The 18,775-nt window shown below is 44.0% G+C and overlaps 8 protein-coding genes across 8 annotated transcripts; 5 read left to right on the top strand and 3 right to left on the bottom strand.

The window, feature by feature from the left end:
• On the top strand, positions 1-393 carry PUMCH_003666 (uncharacterized protein; the record flags this gene model as incomplete). Its single annotated transcript, XM_063022626.1, has 1 exon — positions 1-393. One exon carries the CDS (start codon positions 1-3, stop codon positions 391-393), a length of 393 nt encoding a protein of 130 aa, XP_062878696.1.
• A 230-nt stretch (positions 394-623) lies between these two features.
• PUMCH_003667 (uncharacterized protein) lies at positions 624-1,814 on the bottom strand (the record flags this gene model as incomplete). The annotated part of the gene is made up of 1 exon (XM_063022627.1): positions 624-1,814. One exon carries the CDS (start codon positions 1,812-1,814, stop codon positions 624-626), a length of 1,191 nt encoding a protein of 396 aa, XP_062878697.1.
• Positions 1,815-2,312: 498 nt separating this feature from the next.
• On the bottom strand, positions 2,313-4,742 carry PUMCH_003668 (uncharacterized protein; the record flags this gene model as incomplete). Its single annotated transcript, XM_063022628.1, has 1 exon — positions 2,313-4,742. The coding sequence occupies one exon, from the start codon at positions 4,740-4,742 to the stop codon at positions 2,313-2,315; it is 2,430 nt and encodes an 809-aa protein (XP_062878698.1).
• A 2,104-nt stretch (positions 4,743-6,846) lies between these two features.
• Positions 6,847-8,700, top strand: PUMCH_003669 (uncharacterized protein; the record flags this gene model as incomplete). The annotated part of the gene is made up of 1 exon (XM_063022629.1): positions 6,847-8,700. One exon carries the CDS (start codon positions 6,847-6,849, stop codon positions 8,698-8,700), a length of 1,854 nt encoding a protein of 617 aa, XP_062878699.1.
• Positions 8,701-9,640: 940 nt separating this feature from the next.
• Positions 9,641-10,438, top strand: PUMCH_003670 (uncharacterized protein; the record flags this gene model as incomplete). Its single annotated transcript, XM_063022630.1, has 1 exon — positions 9,641-10,438. The coding sequence occupies one exon, from the start codon at positions 9,641-9,643 to the stop codon at positions 10,436-10,438; it is 798 nt and encodes a 265-aa protein (XP_062878700.1).
• A 58-nt stretch (positions 10,439-10,496) lies between these two features.
• Positions 10,497-12,131, top strand: PUMCH_003671 (uncharacterized protein; the record flags this gene model as incomplete). Its single annotated transcript, XM_063022631.1, has 1 exon — positions 10,497-12,131. One exon carries the CDS (start codon positions 10,497-10,499, stop codon positions 12,129-12,131), a length of 1,635 nt encoding a protein of 544 aa, XP_062878701.1.
• An 87-nt stretch (positions 12,132-12,218) lies between these two features.
• Positions 12,219-14,783, bottom strand: PUMCH_003672 (uncharacterized protein; the record flags this gene model as incomplete). The annotated part of the gene is made up of 1 exon (XM_063022632.1): positions 12,219-14,783. The coding sequence occupies one exon, from the start codon at positions 14,781-14,783 to the stop codon at positions 12,219-12,221; it is 2,565 nt and encodes an 854-aa protein (XP_062878702.1).
• A 1,705-nt stretch (positions 14,784-16,488) lies between these two features.
• Positions 16,489-18,609, top strand: PUMCH_003673 (uncharacterized protein; the record flags this gene model as incomplete). Its single annotated transcript, XM_063022633.1, has 1 exon — positions 16,489-18,609. The coding sequence occupies one exon, from the start codon at positions 16,489-16,491 to the stop codon at positions 18,607-18,609; it is 2,121 nt and encodes a 706-aa protein (XP_062878703.1).
• Between the last annotated feature and the right edge of the window lie 166 nt (positions 18,610-18,775).

Raw genomic sequence — 18,775 nt, forward strand, 5'->3', positions numbered from 1 at the left:
ATGTATGCCGGTGTTGTCCCAGTATCCATGAGACAGGCTGCAAACCAGGCTGTTCGTCTTGGATCCTACAATGCTATCAAAACAATGGTTCAGCTGGCCTCTGGAAAGAAGGCTAACGAACCCCTTTCCTCCGCTGCTACCTTTGCTGTGGGTTCTTTTGCTGGTATTATTACCGTGTACTCAACCATGCCTATTGACACTGTGAAGACCCGTATGCAAGCTTTGGGCGCTGAAAAGCAGTATTCATCAACACTCAATTGTTTTGCCAAAATCTTTAAGGAGGAAGGGTTGCTTACCTTCTGGAAAGGAGCAACGCCTCGTTTGGGTCGTCTTGTTTTGAGTGGAGGTATAGTGTTTACTATCTACGAGAAGATGCTTGTGATCATGGGCTAAAATCTCGTTTGAGTGGTCGTTGAAGGCTAATATCCTATCTTTAAAGACAGTGGATTTCGCATTGCAGAGAGATTTCATAATGAAAAGCAAATAGTCTTGGAATCAAGAGCTCGTAGTTCGCATGTGATGTCCTGGTATGCGTTCGTTTATTCCTGTTCCCATAAATACTTATAAATCATGAAGTTCTATCCCGTCTACCCATCTGAGTAGCGATCCCATAGTTCCAAAAATTACTCCGGCACGTTCATCATGGGCTCTGTGGTAGAGTGTTGTTCCTGTTGAGGAGGAGGCGCCAACATCATCTTTTCGTCGCGCTTCACTTGCATGAAACTGTACAAAGCCATGAATATGGTGAAGAGGCCGAAAGCAATAACACCATAGGCCAAATATGGCTCGTGCGTTCCCCCAAAAGTTTTGGCTACTTGTGTGAGACCTGGGATATCCAGCACGTATGTATCAAGAGGACCTCCAATCTTAGTCAGCAGCGCCTTGGACACGAGCGTATTGGCGTTAACAGGCTGATATCGAGGAGGTATCTGTTTCGAAGAACCAAAGTTTGTTGGAAGAATGTTGTATCCGTACATAATTAGCATGGCTCCAAAGCCTATGCGGGTACCCTCTTTCGCGGCGTGGGAGGTATGAAGCAAGTAGCACAACACAAACGCAACCATCTTGAATGCAATTGTCATCAAAGCATTCCAGAGAAGATTTCCAAATGTTCCTACAGGCAAACCACGCACGAAAACTTCATCTTCAAACACGGGATTCACCACTCCTATTTCCCAGTATTCAGGCGATGCATCGGCGGCTGCTTCTTCGTAAGTGGGCGGATGTTGTTCGCGCCTCAAAATTTCCAGTTCACGATCTGGTTTTGCGGCCAAGTTCCGGAACACTCCATCTGTTCCCAGACCAATGAAACGCCCCGGAGTGTTGGCCTGAAGGCGACCGGTAGTTATACCATTACTGAGTCTATCGTAAGTCTGCTGAACCGGAAAAATTGAACGTGCCATATTGACGAGTCGCTGGCGATAACTGAGTGGTCGAGAGGGCGTCAGTTCCGGAACTTGCAGCTCTAAATCGACTTGTTCCTCTACTAGCTGAGCTGAACTGCCTTGCACAGAGCCAGCATACGGCAGAGACGCTTCTGGAGGAGTTAATGTAATGGATGCACTATTACTTTCAACTATTTGATCACGTCTATGCGAAGATACATTGTGTTGACTGCTTGAACTACGCAGATCAGGTGCTCGAACTTCAAATCTAGAGTGCTCATCATCCGAGACTGCATCCGAGTATTCGTCTTCGAGAGAACTCGACTCGTGCGAATTACGGCTCGTGAGAGGACGTTCCTCCTCGTTTTCGGGAAGATTGTGTTTTGGAGGAAGAAACGACGATGCTTCCTCAACGGGGTCACCTCTCATTGGTTGATGTTTCTTTATATTTACTGATCGGGTACTGAATACAGGCCGACTATTCTTTTGTACGATATCGTGCCTTATTTGTGTATCTTTTGGTCCTTAGACGGAGATAAATATGTGGTATATATAGACTGAGTGTATATACAACCAAGTGCCGATGTGGAGTAAGCAGAGGTATCACAAAGAAGAAAAAAAGATAGAGAAAAGAGATAGTCCGCCGAAAGTATATGAGAGAAATGTCATTTTTTTAACTGTTCGGCTTTTCTTTTTTTTTTTCTTAATTATTGTGTGGCGTTTTTATTTCGGTGTAGATGGAGTTACTAAGCCTCGGAACCTATCTACTCTACAAATTTTCTTATCGTTAAATGCACATTGATTCTTTATTTTAATATTGCCTCTTGAGGCCGCTAGAATTGAATGCCGTAGGTTGAGCTTCATGGCGCCCTACCTAGCTTTGCATGCCCAGTCCGTGTCATTTGTGAACACCCATAATCCATATCCTTATCCATAAGTCATTATTAATGCAGCACCCTCTGCCAATGCGAGCCCCAATCTCTCTAACTCAGCAACAGCAGCTCTTGGATCGCCTATCAGAATGGCATCCCGAACAAATGGAAACGAGCTCCATTCATGCTGGTTGTCCAGTGATTGTGGTGCGAAAAATGTCGTGCCAGTCAAGAAATTATTGTAGCCCGGTCTTGAGCCTCTCTCTTCCTTTCCGACAAACAAGCGGTTGAATGCAACCACATTCTCATTTGTGTACCGACGTGTGTTTGCCAACATCACTGGTTCCATTGCGTCCGAATTTTGAAGAAACTCTTTCCAGTCTTTCTTGAATTCTTCAAGGCTCTGAGCTCCTTGGAGAAGTTTGGTGACTCCACGATTTAGGTCACTCAAGCTAATACCATGCATACGGTCCTCCTCATCAATCACTTTTTGGAGATCGTCCTTAAATCTGACCATGTGATTGGCAAAACGATTGAAATTGAAGGGGATCATCGGCTCTTCTGCTAAACGCAAGCCCAAGCGAGCAAAAAGTTCAACAATGGCCACTTGATGTTCCATACGGCCGTCTAAGTTTGTGTTCAAGTTTTCGAACAGATCTAAGCAGGATTGCAAAGGCTGGTCCATTCCATTGGGGGCCCGGAAACCGATGTCCATCGAAGGAATATTAAGAGTATTGACAAAAGGCACGTAGTTCTTGTTCTCGAGGAAATTGCTTGGGAAGTCTGTCTTGCCGTCATGTTGCAGGGCGTAAAGCTGAAACAAGTTCTGCGAACCCTGAAAATGTTCTGATTTGATCACTACCTTGCTCATTTCCTCCATGATTACGTCATGTAAGAGCGGGTTCGCCACCACAGATAAAATATCTCCCACGTGGATATCATTAACATCGATGTATGTATATCCCTGATTGAGCAATTCCTTCTTTCCCTTATTTACCCACATTGATGAACCAGCAAGGTTGTAATCCGTCGCATCAAAGGAAACAAAATAGATGGTTCTACTAGGCGACCATTCATATTGGCGCTGTAGAGAAGTGAACACCTTCACAAGTTCTAATAAGACTGCTGTGCTTGTTGCAGAGGTAGATGCTCCGTTACAGACAGAGTCACGAGAAGCACCGAAAATGACACCCTTCGAAGATTGTTCACGACCCTTAATTGTTCCAACTACATCCCAAATAGGTTGCTCAGGGCGCTCTTCGAGCTTAATGCTGAGTTTCAATTTCTTGCTAGTAGCAGGGGTACCTGAGAATGGCCCATCGTCAAATTGAATTCCCGAGTTCTTCAATTGGTCGATCAAATGGCTACCATCCTTCCATGATATAGGGATGGTAGGAATCTTAGGGGTTGCTCCGGAAGCGTTCCAATCGAGATTAGGTTTCAATTTCAGTTGGGGTTCCCACGAAGGGTCCAATAGATTACCGGGACTGAAGCGAGTTTTACCCACACCTTTCTTATTGATGTATTCCTCATTTGTGGCACCTGTCCATTCAGTAGGAGAAGTAACGAACACTACAGCTTTGGCACCCATGCGAAAAGCCATAGACACCTTTAACGACTCAGGAAGGGAGCCTCCATACTTGAGAAGAACAATACAGCCATCCAACGAAACGTCAGCAGAAGAAAGACGCAGAAAATCTGCTTCACTGCCAAAATTGGCAAAAACATAGGGCGCTTCGATTTCCTCACTTGTACCGAGCGCGCCAGGATTAAATGCTAGCTGTTGAATATTGTCACCTTGGCCAAGAGAAGCTTCGAAAGATCCATCGGAAAGTTTAAGATACGTTCCTTCTGCCACAGGATAATTTATGTATGCCTTGTGTTCGCCAATGTAAGCTGTCTTGATACCGTTATTAGTGTAATACGTTTGGACGTACCGCGCCAAGGCTAGGTCGCCTACGCTTCCAGGAAACCGCAGTACCGAGCTCACATATTCGATATTCTCCTTAAGCACCAGCGGATCAATATACTGTCGGAGATTACTTGCTAGCAAGTCGATGTCGAAAAGTTTCCCATCAGTGAATCCACCACCACTTACACCTTTCACGCTATCATTGCGTTCCGCATAATACAAAGAATTCATGAGAACTACCACAAACATCACATAGATGAGTCTTTTTACTACTAATGGGTTCCCAAGTTTGATTATCACCAGCTCATAGGTTCTGTCCAAATAGGCTACACCTTCTCTTACAGGACCAATGGCCCGCATAATAGGGCTCACGACCGAACGGTTGAATTTTTCAATTGATATGCGTGACGCTGCGGCGATTTTGCCGAATAAATGGCCGTATTTCAGAGGGGGATTCACATTCGTTTCGTCCAACTCGAAAGTTTCCATCACTGTGGGAGGATTTGGAGCGTTTTCGCTCAGATAGCCTGGAGGTTCTGTAGGTAGCAGCATATGCTGGGGCACAAATGGCATTTTGGAGTGCTTTTGAGGTAAATACTGCGTTATCTGGCTTTTAGTGGCACTTACTAAATACGTAGTGATAATGGGGTAGGAGGTCACGTGAGCATAGCCTGGAGTCAATAAGTCATCAAGGTAAAGAGTATTTTTAAGTCTTTCTAGTATTTCAATTCCGCTTTGGGGAATGTTCTAATTGGTCGTTTATTTTTTTTGGACATCTCTGGTAAAACTCTACGGGATCAGATGGTTAGTGGGAAACAAAAGAAAGAACAAAACATAAAATGTGAATGTAGAAGCAGAAGAAGGTAGTCGTCAAGAGCAGAACCCAGAAATGATTCCCATTATTTGTTGTATTAATGGCGAATGATCCATCAAATTCTAGTGTAGACAAACCTTCATTGACCAGAGTGAAGCACATGAACTTGAAAAGAATACTCCTGCAACAATCAAAATACCAAAAAAAAAAAAGATTGCAGCACCACAATTTCACACATGGTCTCCCACTGCATTACTCAGTGTGGCTCTAAGTGGCTTGACTAACGTTGATCGGACGGGAAACAGTATTTTCCACTTGATATGGCCGCAACCGATAGATTTTGCTCGTCTGAAATTGGATCCATAATTCTGAAGATCAAAATGGTTCGGCTCGACATACAGCTGGTCCTCCATTAGATCGAAACTCTGTATCTATCCTATAACACAAATATTGTGCAGATCGAAAATTGCAAGGCGCTAAACTTCACTGAAGAATACGAATGAGAATTCTCATGCTCGTTCTATACAGCCATTTATCTCCAGTTTGTCTTCTACATTGCGACAAATGACGAATGCCTCGATATTACAAACAATACAAAATATATATTTTGAGCTATGAACTACACTTCAAACTATTCTTCGGAATTTGGGACTTCCTGAAATGGAGTATGCACGATCTGATTATGTATCATCTCCCAATTCTAATATCAAACCTTTCAAACAACAAAAAGGAGATGGAAAAAAACGCCAATACTCCGAACGCAAGACTGGTTATCAACACGAACGCAACAAATCCTTCTGACCAGTCTTCTGGGATCTTTTTAATAGACTGCAGAATTTGAGACTCGGCCCTGGTAAGCAAAGACATCGTCGTTGCTAAGTGACACTCCAACTCCTCAATGGAATTGAGAAGAATCTCGCCCAAAATTTCAAACTCAGGGTCATTCTTGGTCTTTAAAGAAGCTTTTGCGATGGAACAATGGTAGTATTCATACCTTGTCTCAACTAGACTAAGGAGAAACCTGCAGTTGATGAGGGCCTTCTTCAAGAGCGGCTTCTCATCTTTTGACAACTCTCCCTTTTCGAATACTGCACTATTGATTTTGTCTAATGTTTCAGAATATCTTTGGCCAGCACTCTCGGTCTCAGACGAAGAGCTTTTCAAGGCCACACACCACACCAGGGACAAGTTTTCACTGTAAGCAGTTTCGAGCGCAGACCTGCGGCCTCCAATGCACTAATACACTTATTGTTTTCAGCTTGAAAAATCTCGACATGCTTTTTGGCGAGACTGCTTGTTCCTGAGAGGAAAACGTAGTCTCTTTGTGTTACAGATACCATGGCTGATGGCTGCTCAATTATGTTGATAAATGCTTCAGGCAGGACAATTCTGTTAAATTGTTTGTCACGTTTTTTTTTGTCTTTCGTCAAGATCTTGTATCTTCTGCAAGGGGTAAAGGGTAGATAAGAGCAGTTCGGCGGCTAAAGCAGTATGTGATTGAGAGTAGAGAACACCAAAACGAGAGGGAAAATGATAATGAAAAAAAAAAACAAAAAAAAAACATTAAAAACAATCTAAGCAAAGTTCTTATCATTTACTTTTTCGAAAGAAATTGAATCATCTCATGAGATCCCTTCTTCCCACCAGATACATCCATCCTCGCATCTCAATACCCCATACTTTAGCTAGCCACGTTGAGCACCTCCTCTTGCTCAAACCGGCTACCACACGCTCCCATCTAGTCCCAGAAAGACAATCGGACCGGGCTCATAACCGCACCCCCAGAACTATATAAGGACGCTGTCCCCACCACTTTTTCCTCTTGCTGGGTCATCCGAATCGGATCCTCATCATGCGCTTACGATGAGTGCAACCAAACCAATTACCTCGAGCAACGTCTCTGCGAAGACTGAGAGTAGCAAAACACGGGCAGAGGGCCGGAAGAACAGAGCTGCCAAGAAAAATCAGAATTCTATCAACCACTTGCTCGACTTTCTGCTGTATAAAGACCTGCCGGAGTACCGCCAACAGGACCAGAGTAATCGTAGAACACATCAGCGCATGTATAACAATGGCCGCTCCAAAAACAGTAATCTGAACTACAACAATGGCGGCTACGGAAACGGCTCTCATTCGGGTACACATGGATCATCGAAAGACTACAACAACAGAGGAAGACCGGCTCGCAGACGTCCAAAAGCATTTCTCCACGGAATGAGGTTCATAAACGTGAACTACAAGTTTGTGGTGGACTACCGAAAGTCTTATACGGCTCAGAAACTTGATCCGAACGTGCCTGTTGATACAGACGATATATTGTGCATCGTGGCCCCTCAGGGAAACGCTTGCCCTATTTGTCTTTCTTCTGAGCTTGTGGCACCTCGAATGATCACTCTGTGTGGTCATATATTGTGTCTTCCATGTCTTTTGGCGCTTTTGGATAGCGAGGTTCCCACCTCTATGAAGAGGGAAAGCAAGGCAGTGGTAGAGAAGTATACAGATTGTCCGTTGTGCGCATCCATAATTCGTCGCGGCGATGTCAAACCTGTTTTGGTGGACACCACCGATGTGCGCTTCGATATGCCAAAAGTAAATGACGAGATCGTCTTGACACTCATGGCGCGTGACGCAAACAAGATCGTCCCGGTGCCTAGCTTTGCGTCCAAAGATGCGCATGGACAATTCCCGTGGGCCGACCAGCTCCATACAGATCCATATCTGAGAATTTATAAGGCTGACCATACATATGTGACATCTATGTATGAACAAGAGAAAACAGCTCTCCGTCAAGCATACGAAAATGACAGTGACCTGTTTTTGGCTGGAAGGAAACTTTTGAAACTCGCTCTTCTGTCCATTGACCTGGATGTTCGCGCTTGGACTGAGAAATTCGAGTCTGAGGCCAAGGTTAGTGAGCAAGTGCAACCTATCAAACCAAGCCAAGACAGCGCACCAAACCAAACGTTCTACTATTACCAAACGGGCTTTAAGTGCCCCACCACTTATGTTCTCTCTGCGCTAGATATGAAGGTTCTTAAAACTAGCTACGGGGCAGATTACTCTGAACTTCCGCCTTCCATCGTAGCCAAAGTCGAAAACATCCGTTATGAGGAAATGGATGAAGAACTTGCTACCACAAGATACAAATACATCTCTCACCTTCCGCTGGGAACTTCTCTTGGCTTTTTGGAATGTTGTTGGGAGAACAACGAGTTTATTTCGCCCGAAGTTTGGGGTACTTACAAACACGATCTCCTCAAACGAAGCAAAACATCTTCACGCAAGCTCAATCAGGAAGAAAGAAGTAAACAACGGGCCCTTAATGAAGAGGAGCGTCGCGCACGGGAGTACATTGACCGGGAGAACAACGGTGGGCCACAATACCACGAAGACGATCTCCAATGGATTAATGGCGGTGGAATTGGAAGCCTCACCATCACTGATCATCGCGAGATGCCTGCGCTTTCAGGAGGGCAACACACTGAACGGTCACGGAGTCTGAGCGCTGATGCCTCCGAACTGACGCAACGGTCGGTTTGGGGAACTCAGATTCCTAAAGCAGAACAAACAGAAGAAGATTCGGAGGGCGGATGGGATGCTGATGAGATGATCCGCCGTGCCCGTGAAGAAATCGAAAAACTGGGAGCCGAAGTGAAAGGCAAGGCAAAAAAGAAAAAGAAATACATCATTCTTCTGTCCAACACAGGATGGGCATGAACTAGAGACTAACGAAACTATATACGAAAAGAACACATACTTTACCTCCACAAACCGAGACTCTTAGGTTGAATGACTCGAGCAACGAAAGTAGCCGTTTCATCACATCATTCGACACCTTATACTCGATCGATAAAGATATCGAATGAAGAAAGTTCTCATTGTTGCGTCTGCTTCAGGGTAGGCTCAACTTCATGAAGCACGGGTTCGAATACCCGGAAAATCATAGCGTTGTAAATAAGATGTACAAACGTTTGAGAAAGCCATGACCGATTTAGCAGGCTTGCCAGTCTGAACCCTTTTTGCTCCGCTATTGTTCTATGAAAGTTTTCTCGCCAGCATCAGCGCTGCGCCAACACCGCCAAGGTGATTTGAGAGAGGTATCCATCGTATAATTTTCTTGCTAAATACCAAGTGATCAAGTAGCTCTAGGGAATTTCCTTGTTATTGCTGCTTTGTCAAAACTTTTATTCTTCTTTTAATTATTGAGCCTTTAGGAAAGGATAGCTTTAAAAGAATAAGAGAAACCAAGAGCACCAACAACAATCCTACAATGGAGCCCAAGATCTTCTAAAGCAGCGTTAATTCTTGCCATAAACAATGTTTTATTCTTTGAGTAATATTCACACAAGGTTTGCCTTTTAAGTGCCCTCGTTCATTAATGGAATGAAAGCTTCAGACGACAATGCTTTCGAAATACTAATAATTGAACTGCACACGAGAAGAAATGCCTTCATTGACGCGCGCTTGCGAGCCACTTGCTTTCATTTTCCCTAAATCGATGCCTGTGGAAGCATAACATTGGCCACCAGCATGAATAATAGGCGCCCTATATAATGCAAGCCTGATACAGACCCAGCATTAATAATTTCCGTATTATTGTATTGTGCTTTGAATTTCTATCTGTTTGTTAAGTGATTAGTTTCTCTTTTTCTTTCTAATGGATTGGTGGAACCTTACAATAGAGGATATTCAGAGCAATTGCACTTCCGAATTCTCTGATCTTTTACAAGTGATCAAGAAGCGTCGATATCACGATCTTGATAAACAACCAATACCGGAAATAAAACTCGATGGTAACACGGAGCAGTGTGTAGAAGCAGTCGGAGAAGCAGTGGAGATAAGCACTAGACTAATGGATGAAGTGAGCCAGGTCATCAACGACTATACAAACACAGCTGCCGAGTTTGTTAAAAACTATGATGCATGCGAGGACATATTGAAACAACTAAATTTGGGAGGATATCTCTTGAGTATTCACAGCGAGGTTCTTGAAGATTGCCTCATAGATCTTGATTCAGATGCCGAAGAATCACTAGCAATTGCAAAATCTTTAAAAAAGAGATTAAAAAGTTCCCAGGCACGATTTGACAAACTTGCTGTCGAGCTTCGTCGGCTGTCCAATATCCAATCAATCAAAGACAAAAAGAACCAAGAAAAGCTTTTGAAAGAGTTACGGCAGCTATGTTTTGATGCAAAAACCAAAGACCGCTCTTTGTACAATAAGGAGATGCGTTTGGACCAGAGCGTAGTGTACATGCTATCAGAGCCTTCTTTTCGGGTAATACCGCAGAAGGTCAAGGAAGACTTTTTAAATGAAGACGGAAGTGTGCGTCCATATCTGGCCCACAAATTGATAGCCGAAAAGCTTGAAAAAAAACGAGAGCAGGCTGATACCAGCGGAATCCAGGATGTATTACAGTTCTTTGGATTAAAACTTACACTGCCTTTCAATTAGACGCGGAAAGAACCCAAGAAAAACAAAAGAAACATTTCAAAATTATACCGCGCCATCAATGACATTGATTGAAATATCTCAAAATTTATTTTTATTCCCTGGTTTAAACCCAAAATCATATCTACCATTATTTCTCCACGTCCTGTATACCTCCCCTCTACTACATTATCACTTCCACTCCAAATCTCCTCCAACAATGGAAGCTCCCGGGAAAGTGCCCCTTTCGCACACGTTGTGGTCCCCTCATGACACTGTGAAAGATGTGGCCGAGTTTCTCGGCATCAATCTCCCCGACGATGCCGCCAAAAACTTGGCCATGGATGTCGAGTACAGAATCCACGAAATCCTCGAAACGGCCATCAAATTCATGCGTCATTCGAAGCGTAAGCTTTTGACCACCTCCGATATCAGCCATGCGTTGCGTGTGCTCAACATCGAGCCTCTATACGGCTATGACACCTCTCAACCTCCAGTATTTAAGGAGGCACTTTTTGGAGCTGCGGGTCAGACATTGTACTACTTAGACGAGGCAGAATTCGAGTTCGAGAAGTTGATCAATCAGGAGCTTCCCCGGGTTCCGCGCCAGGCCACATTTACTGCTCATTGGTTGGCTATTGAAGGTGTGCAACCAACTGTTCCTCAAAACCCGTCTGCGTCTGAAATCAAAAGCTTGCCTCCCATTTCTCGAGGCGCAATCTCATCGATTCTTAGCAATGACTTGTTGAGTTCTGCTGCTGACTCCTCGAATGGCGCTAGCGCTGCTCAGGGCGAGGATAGTAAGGATTTGCGCCAGAAGAAGAAAGATAAAGATGTAGAGATCAAACCACTCGTTAAACATGTCCTTTCCAAAGAACTCAAATTGTACTTCGACAAGGTCGTGGAGGTACTCATCTCTTCAGATCCAGAAAAGGAAAGTTTGAGAGAAGCTGCGTTGAGCTCGTTGAGAACAGATCCTGGATTGCACCAACTTGTGCCTTATTTTATCCAGTTTGTGGCCGAACAGATCACAAATCAGCTCCGAAACATCGACTTGTTGATAACAATGCTCGATGTGATCTCAGCGTTGTATGATAACAAGACTATTTTCCTTTCGCCCTATGTCCACGCCTTGATGCCGTGTATTCTTACTCTTCTTTTGGCCAAAAGAATTGGCACGCCCTCCAAGGAAGGTTCTTCGGAAGAAGCCGCACAAGAACTCATGAAAAGCCAGTTTGCTGTGCGTGAATTTGCTTCAGTTTTGCTCGAACACGTGTTGAACTCGTACGGCAGTTCTTACTCCACACTCAAGCCCCGTGTAGCCCGTACCCTACTTCGAGCCTTGCTAGATGCAACAAAGCCTATTGGAACTCACTACGGTGCTTTGCTTGGTTTGGAAAAACTTGGACCAGAGGTCATTAAGCTCGTCTTGGTTGGTAACTTGAAGCTGTGGTACAAATTAGTCATTGAGGATAGCGACAGAACTGAGATCGAGAAACAGATTCTCACTGATAAGACTGTCGAAGTTCTCAGTAAGCTCAGTTCTGAGATCCCCGATATCGCCGACCAAGATGCCATGGAGACAGACGACGTGTCAACAGAAATCCAGTCAAAGCTTGCTGAGAGAATAGGCGAATCTCTAGCGAAAATAGTTCTCGAGCGACCCAATGCGAAGCAAATTTGTAAGGGAATTTTCTTCGGAGAGGTGAATGTATAGTATGAAATGTGTATTAATTAATTAAAGATGAGTCTAATGAATTGTAGGCAAAAATTCAGCCTTCTTTTCACTTCAATGGTTATGCAATCAGCGACGCTTTGCGTACTTCTTTATTGTAACTCGAGGAGCCGCCATCAATTTCTCAAAATCGGAGTCCAGGTCTGAGTCCGAGTTTTGTATTTTAAATGAATGTTCGGAAACAATGCTTTTCTTTTCAGAGATTGGTGTTTCAGGTTCTGTTCCTATGGATTGCGAATCGTTGAAGACATTAATGTTACTGAAGCTTGTTGACAAAGCAGGCTGGGGAGCTGCCCGAGAACCTTTACGGGACTCTCTTTGTGCAACGCGCTTTAATTTCGGTTTCTGCATCTCGACATCAGTCTGAGATGTGCCCTGTTCTGCTATGCTTGATGGTTTATCATCACAAGTCGGTTTCGTTGGAACACTATCTAGAGATTTGATCCCAATTGGTGAACTCTTGATTGCTCCATATTCATCACCATTCACAAGTTTTTTAATTGGAGAAGAAGAGTAAATTTTTTCTGGTGAACTTCCAATGATGTCATTTGCATTTGGCAACAACGATCCGACATTCGACAATGGCATCTTGTTGACAGCAAGCGAGAGTTGTGACGATTCATCACTAACATTGCGCAACTTCTCAAGCATGGTTTGGCGTCGGGTATTTCTTGGTAAAGCGTCCGTGATACTTTGCCCTAAGTCTTCCAAATTTTGGTCCAATCTATAATCAACTACCCTAACATTAGAAGGTGTTGCGAAAACCTGAGGAGCCTCAGGACTCTCGATACTCATTTGATGCCGAGAGTTATGGTTTTGTTTGGCCGGAGTAGCTTCCACTTGAGAAATTTCTAGTGTAGTACTGTTATCCATCGGAACGGATTTGACTTTACGAGCATCGCAAAAGAGAAACAGAGTCTGAGATTTAACGGCAGCCTCGCTTGTCTCCTCATTTACATCTGACTTGCTGCCTAACATGTCAACTTGTCGTTTGTGCATGTTCTTGGAACTCAAACTGGACTTTGATCGCTTAAGCAGAATTGCGGGTTTCAAATCACTGCTTTCAATAGTGCTAGAAGTCTTTCTCAAGAATGGTAACTTGTCGGGAGAGAGGAGAGTTTTTGAGAACTTTGTCTTCCGTTTTGAAACGTGATCCAGTGCTGGAGAATCAACTCCGTCGTTTGATGAATTTTGACGAGAAGCAGACTTCTTTGGAAGTTTGAAGTTGGGCTGAAGATTCTTGAAACTTTTTACAATAAATTGTACAGTGAGAGGCAAGCTCTTATTGTAATAAGGCAACAAGACATAAGCAAGCAAGCCATAGATCGGGTCCTCGTTTTTCAGGACACCTTTTCCCTGAAACACGCCCCAAATGCCAAGCTGGTCTATCAATGAGATGAGGGATTTGTAATACTGAAATTCCTCCATACCGCTATGCAATTTCTTGCTGTCAGTGTCAGAATCTTGTAGACCGTGGCCCAATAGGGTTGGTATAATTCGTTGCTTTTTGCGTCTCCTAACTAAAGAGGGCTTTGAATGAGATATATTGGCTTTCTCTTGTTTCAATGAATTCAGTTCGAGGAATTCGGCTTCCAGGATCTCAGAACAAAGTAAGATTTCCAATAGGACTATGATCTGTAGTTGTGCTTCTCTCACTTTGAGATCCATAACAAGATTGTCGAATTTTAATTCCTGAGACAAGTCGTCATAATATCGAGAAAAGAAAATCTTTTGATTTTCCTTTTCGAAAGTCAGGATATGTAGGCCAGTGGGTGTCGTGTTGTTGAAGGCTGCAAGGCCCATTTTCTCGCGGTGGCGGATGTTCAAATGTTCAGGAGAAAAAAGAACAGACGTAAGTGCATCCAAGAGCTTGATTTTGTCATTGTTGCACATGTTTCGTAGTCTGTTCAATGCTGTTTTAGGGAAGTAACTCAAGGGAGTAGTCAACGAATATAAAGTGTTAAAGTATCGTGAGATAAGAAAATCGCGCGGATGATGCTCTGTTTGTGGAGATATGTTGTATTGCACTGTTTTCCTCGGTGGCAGAATGAGAACAGGCACAGTAGCGGTAGGACGCTTCATAGAGATGACAGGAGCGTTCCAGGTACGGGGACTGCTGCTTGTTTGTGCTTCAGACAATCCCCACGATGAAATTGTCTCTGAAATAGTGTCAGCTAAAAATGACAATTCGCGATCGTGACCGCGCAAACCCTTACCCTCTTGCTCTAGTATTGTTTCTTGAATCCCCAGACCACTCTCGATCGCACTGGAATCCAGGCCAAGACCGGCTCCTGATCTTGAAAGAGGAGTATATACGATGCTGTGCTGTGTATCGAGCAATTGGAATGCCCTGTCCAGAGTAGACATAGAGAGCAAAAGACCGTGGCGGATCTGCTCCGAGACCCTCAGCACAATGACCTGGTATATGCTACATGCATCTAGCTTTCTGCAAAGCTCTTCACTCAAAAATAAAAACTTCCGTCCAACGAACATGCTAGGCTGTAGAGTGTCCAAATGAGCATCTGGAAGAGGCCGGACTACAGTCACCAGTAGAGTCCGCAGAGGATCTGTCCCGTCACCGACCACGAATTCCAACGATCCGACATCCTCATCTGTAGTCAAAGTTTTGTTCATGCTAGAGCAGGAGACTCATTTGGCACGAGATTCTGGTTGGAAGTAGTGATTGATGGAACAGAATAAGTGCGGGGACGCTGGGATCGTGATTTAGGCGAGTCGAATAAACGAAAATGGCTTCTTTTTTTGTTTCGCGGATTCAGCAATTTGAATCAGATTCTTGGCTTTTTTGGTTTGTTGAGTGCTCGTTATGACAAGCCTCTGCTATGATATTGTTAAGGCTGCCCAAAGAAATGTTAGAGCGAAGTGGATCATTGAGTGACTTGAATAGCCTAAAAAATTTCCTGAGAATGTAATTTCCCGAAAGGTTTCGTATTGCCTTGGAGGACCAAAGAGCTACCTGGTTCAGAAAGTGCTCATTCATGCCAGAAGGTACCAAAAGCGATACTGTTCCGTTGACATTTAACGATGTCATTACCTTGTTGTTGTTGTAAATATTCTCGAAGTTTTAATAGTGTTATAGCAATAGAAGACAACGACAAAACAGCACAGTCCAAGGCAAGAAATTATAGGCACAAATTCATGTAAAGCTACCTAAAGTTTCTCAATCAAAAAAAGAAGGTTTTAGAAGAAGATTTCATTGTGTTCCAATCGATTAGTTCGTTTCGTAGACTGTTTTCTGTACGTCCTCCCAAGTTCGGTAGAGGAGCGAATCGTAGCGTATGAGTAATAAGCACAGAAAACCTCTCATAGAAAAAGGAAAAACTTTTAGCACCTAAGATAAGGAAGTTTTGGGTTTCTTGCAAAACGATGAATGATTAAATAGTATTTCCGTGGTCACCTGGGTACACACGAACAGAACTGAACGTTCCCACACCAGTTACCTACTCTGAAAAAAAGAATTGGCTTAGCTCTGTTCCTTATATATTACAAGCCTTTCAAATCCGAGATATCATGAACATCTACTATCCCAGGTCCATACTTCCGCAATACATCGACTGTGATTGTGAACAACTCGACAATTCCAATTTCTACGATTAAACGCAATTTTAATGTTGAAAGAAGAATCAAAGCCTAGGATATGCCTGAGACGACCTCAAACTGCCCTGTTCTCACTGCATGGCTTGTATTCCCCAAACATTCGTAGTACAATAAAATACACCAATTAATTGTATCATTCGAAGCAGAGGGATTCAAAAACGCCAAAAGTTCTCTTACGGTCGGTTTGAGAGACTGGTTTAATCAGCATCAATGGGCGTAGGACGATTTTGCAGCCACTCTAGAACTTTAACAATTCCTCCTCTGGCGCAGCAGATACATCTTGCACCAGAACCTAAAGATCGAGTCTGCACTGTTGTATCTTTTCGAAGAGCAGAGGACTTGATATATTTATTCGAGTCCTTTCCACTCCATTTCGTATCAGTGGCTTGGTGCAAATGATTCCAAATGTCGGCTCTGGGACAAAATCATGATCGAATCCTTCATCAAAAATAACGGAGTATTGAACTCCCTTTCTTTTCTCTGAGCCGATCGAGCCGCTTCAGTGACTGACGATCAATATCTGTTCGCACTATAAACCTACATGAAATACGAGCTCTCATTTATTCCTCTATGCTGCACATTGAGGTGTCATCCTGCACCTCCCCGTATTTACTTGTACTATAACCATAGCTACTCCTCCAAGACCCCCCTCTGATTTCCCATGGTCTGCTCCCGAAACCTGTCTTAATCCATTCCACATACACCGCCAGTTCATGCATTCACGATGCCGACAAAGCTCCGCAAGCGCTTGACCAGTGCGAGGTCTCACATGACAAACTTAAGCCAACCTCACAAAAGAACCCTTGAGCCCTCAACGCTCCTCAAGTATTCAGAAAAGCTTCTGCCGTTGTTGTCCGATGAGTTTCTCCAGGGGTTGGGCACAGACGACGATGCGCTGCCGCTGATGAAGACCTCTCGATTCATGTTAAACCATGCGCTCTCAGCCCCGATTATGTCGGTGACAAATTTGACTGTGCAGCCGGGTGAGAGCGGGTTTGTTTTGTGGTTAATTGTCTCGTCGTACTTCCCTCTTGTCTCGGCGTGCATGGCTCCTGTGAGCAACCTCATCTCGTTGGTGTGTTTGATTGAAAAATGGGGCTATGTGGAGCTGTCGCTTGTGCGCCTCGACAACAGCTCCGTTTTTGCCCTCAATGTGCTCTCGTTCATTTTTGGTGTGATGGGCAATGCGTCGCTCGTGCTAAACTTCTCCCAGAGAATGCACTATTTGTTCTCCCAGCTCCTCTCCATCAGCTGCTGGCTTCTCGCGGGACTGTTTTTGCTTGTTGCAGTCATTTTGGCTGCTGTCAAGGTTGCCAGTATTGATGAGCCGGTGCAGCTCACCGAGGGCTACTACTTGGCCATGTTCACGGTGTTCTTTTACTACTCATGCGCTATCATCCAGGCCTCAAACTTCTTGGGTTATACTCTCAAAAAGTATCCGCCCGTGTTCAATTTGAGCCGTCGTCAGCGCTCGCTTATGATGTATATTCTTTGTTTTTGTTTGTGGGAGGTTGCGGGTACCGTAAGCATGGCGTATCTCTTATCCGATGCGACATTCGGCATGTCTTTGTATTTCTGTACTGTTTCTATTCTTACCATTGGTTACGGAGATTTGGTGCCTGAAACCCCTGGCGCAAGGGCATTCGACATGGTCTTTTGTTTCGTCGGTGTCATCATTGTTGGTTTGGTAGTCGCTATGATTCGTCAGGTTGTCCTTACCTCCGCTGCGCCCTGCATCTTTTGGCATCGAATCGAGCTCGGACGCGAGAAACTTATTCAGCGTTTGGAAAAAGAAGACATTCGGTTGAGTCCCGAGGAAGCCTTTTCTCAAATGCGCCAGCTCCGGCGTGAGGTGAAATTGCACCAGGCGAACATATCGCTTCTTGTCACGATAATTGTGTTCGTTGTTTTCTGGCTTGTCGGCGGGCTCATTTTCTGCTATATTGAGGACTGGAACTATTTTGATGGAGTGTACTATTGCTTTGTGACCCTTCTTACCATTGGATATGGTGATTTTACACCACAAAAACCCCTTGGACGGTCATTTTTCATAGTCTGGGCTTTTTTTGCTGTCCCATTGATGGCAATTTTAATTTCCAATGCTTCAGATACTCTATTCGAATGGGGTGAGAAAATTAATGCCGTAACAACCCATTTGATGCACTGGAGAACATACTGGAGTCTTTTGAAGGCCTTCTACCAAAGATGGATACCACACAGAAATGATATCAGTCCCTCTGGAGGGCTCTCGGAAATGTCAAGTTTGCTGCGCTCACGAAGCTTCCCGAGATCACATAGTGGACTCATCACCCTTGATGCGACTGAATTAGAAGAGAGAGAAATAGGACCACTGACTGCAGAAAGACTCCGCGAGCTTCATACTTCTGTAAATGATGATTATGAAATCATTGCAAATGTCGTGAATAGAATAGAATCACTCAAGGTGTTGTTGGTGGACAGCGTGGAAACCCCTGCAAAACGCTACACCCATGATGAGTGGGTGGAGCACCTTGATGCATTGAACACCACACAAACATGCGGGGAAGATGCTGATTTTTGGATTGGCGAACAGTCGCCCTTGCGGCTTCCTATCAAAGAGCCCAGTTTCCTACTTCTCAAGATGCTCGTTGGAGTAGAAAACGATGTCATGAGCCTTCTTCAATCACAGGAAAAACTAATTGAGGGCTTAAGACGCTTTTGTTATGAGCATGGCGTGAATCCAGACGAGCAAGGAGGAAACAGTGTTATTGATTTCTCCGACCTACCGCATCCAGAGCGCCATCCTCTGTCATTGTATTTGGAAAGCAAAGGGCTGTCGCCTGAAACAGACCTTGTGAAGGAGTAATTTCAATTTTAAAGGGCCAATCAATTATCGGTTTCATTTACCTTTGAGGCTTCTTCAAACTCTCCGAAGGAGGAGTTGGCACCAATACCGAACGAATGTCAAACACAAAAATTGACCCCTAAAATTATGAGCGCAAATCCAGAGAGAAAGGAATTTTTTTTAAAAA

The sequence above is a fragment of the Australozyma saopauloensis genome, chromosome 4, assembly GCF_035610405.1.
Source record: "Australozyma saopauloensis chromosome 4, complete sequence".
Lineage (NCBI taxonomy): Eukaryota > Fungi > Ascomycota > Pichiomycetes > Serinales > Metschnikowiaceae > Australozyma > Australozyma saopauloensis.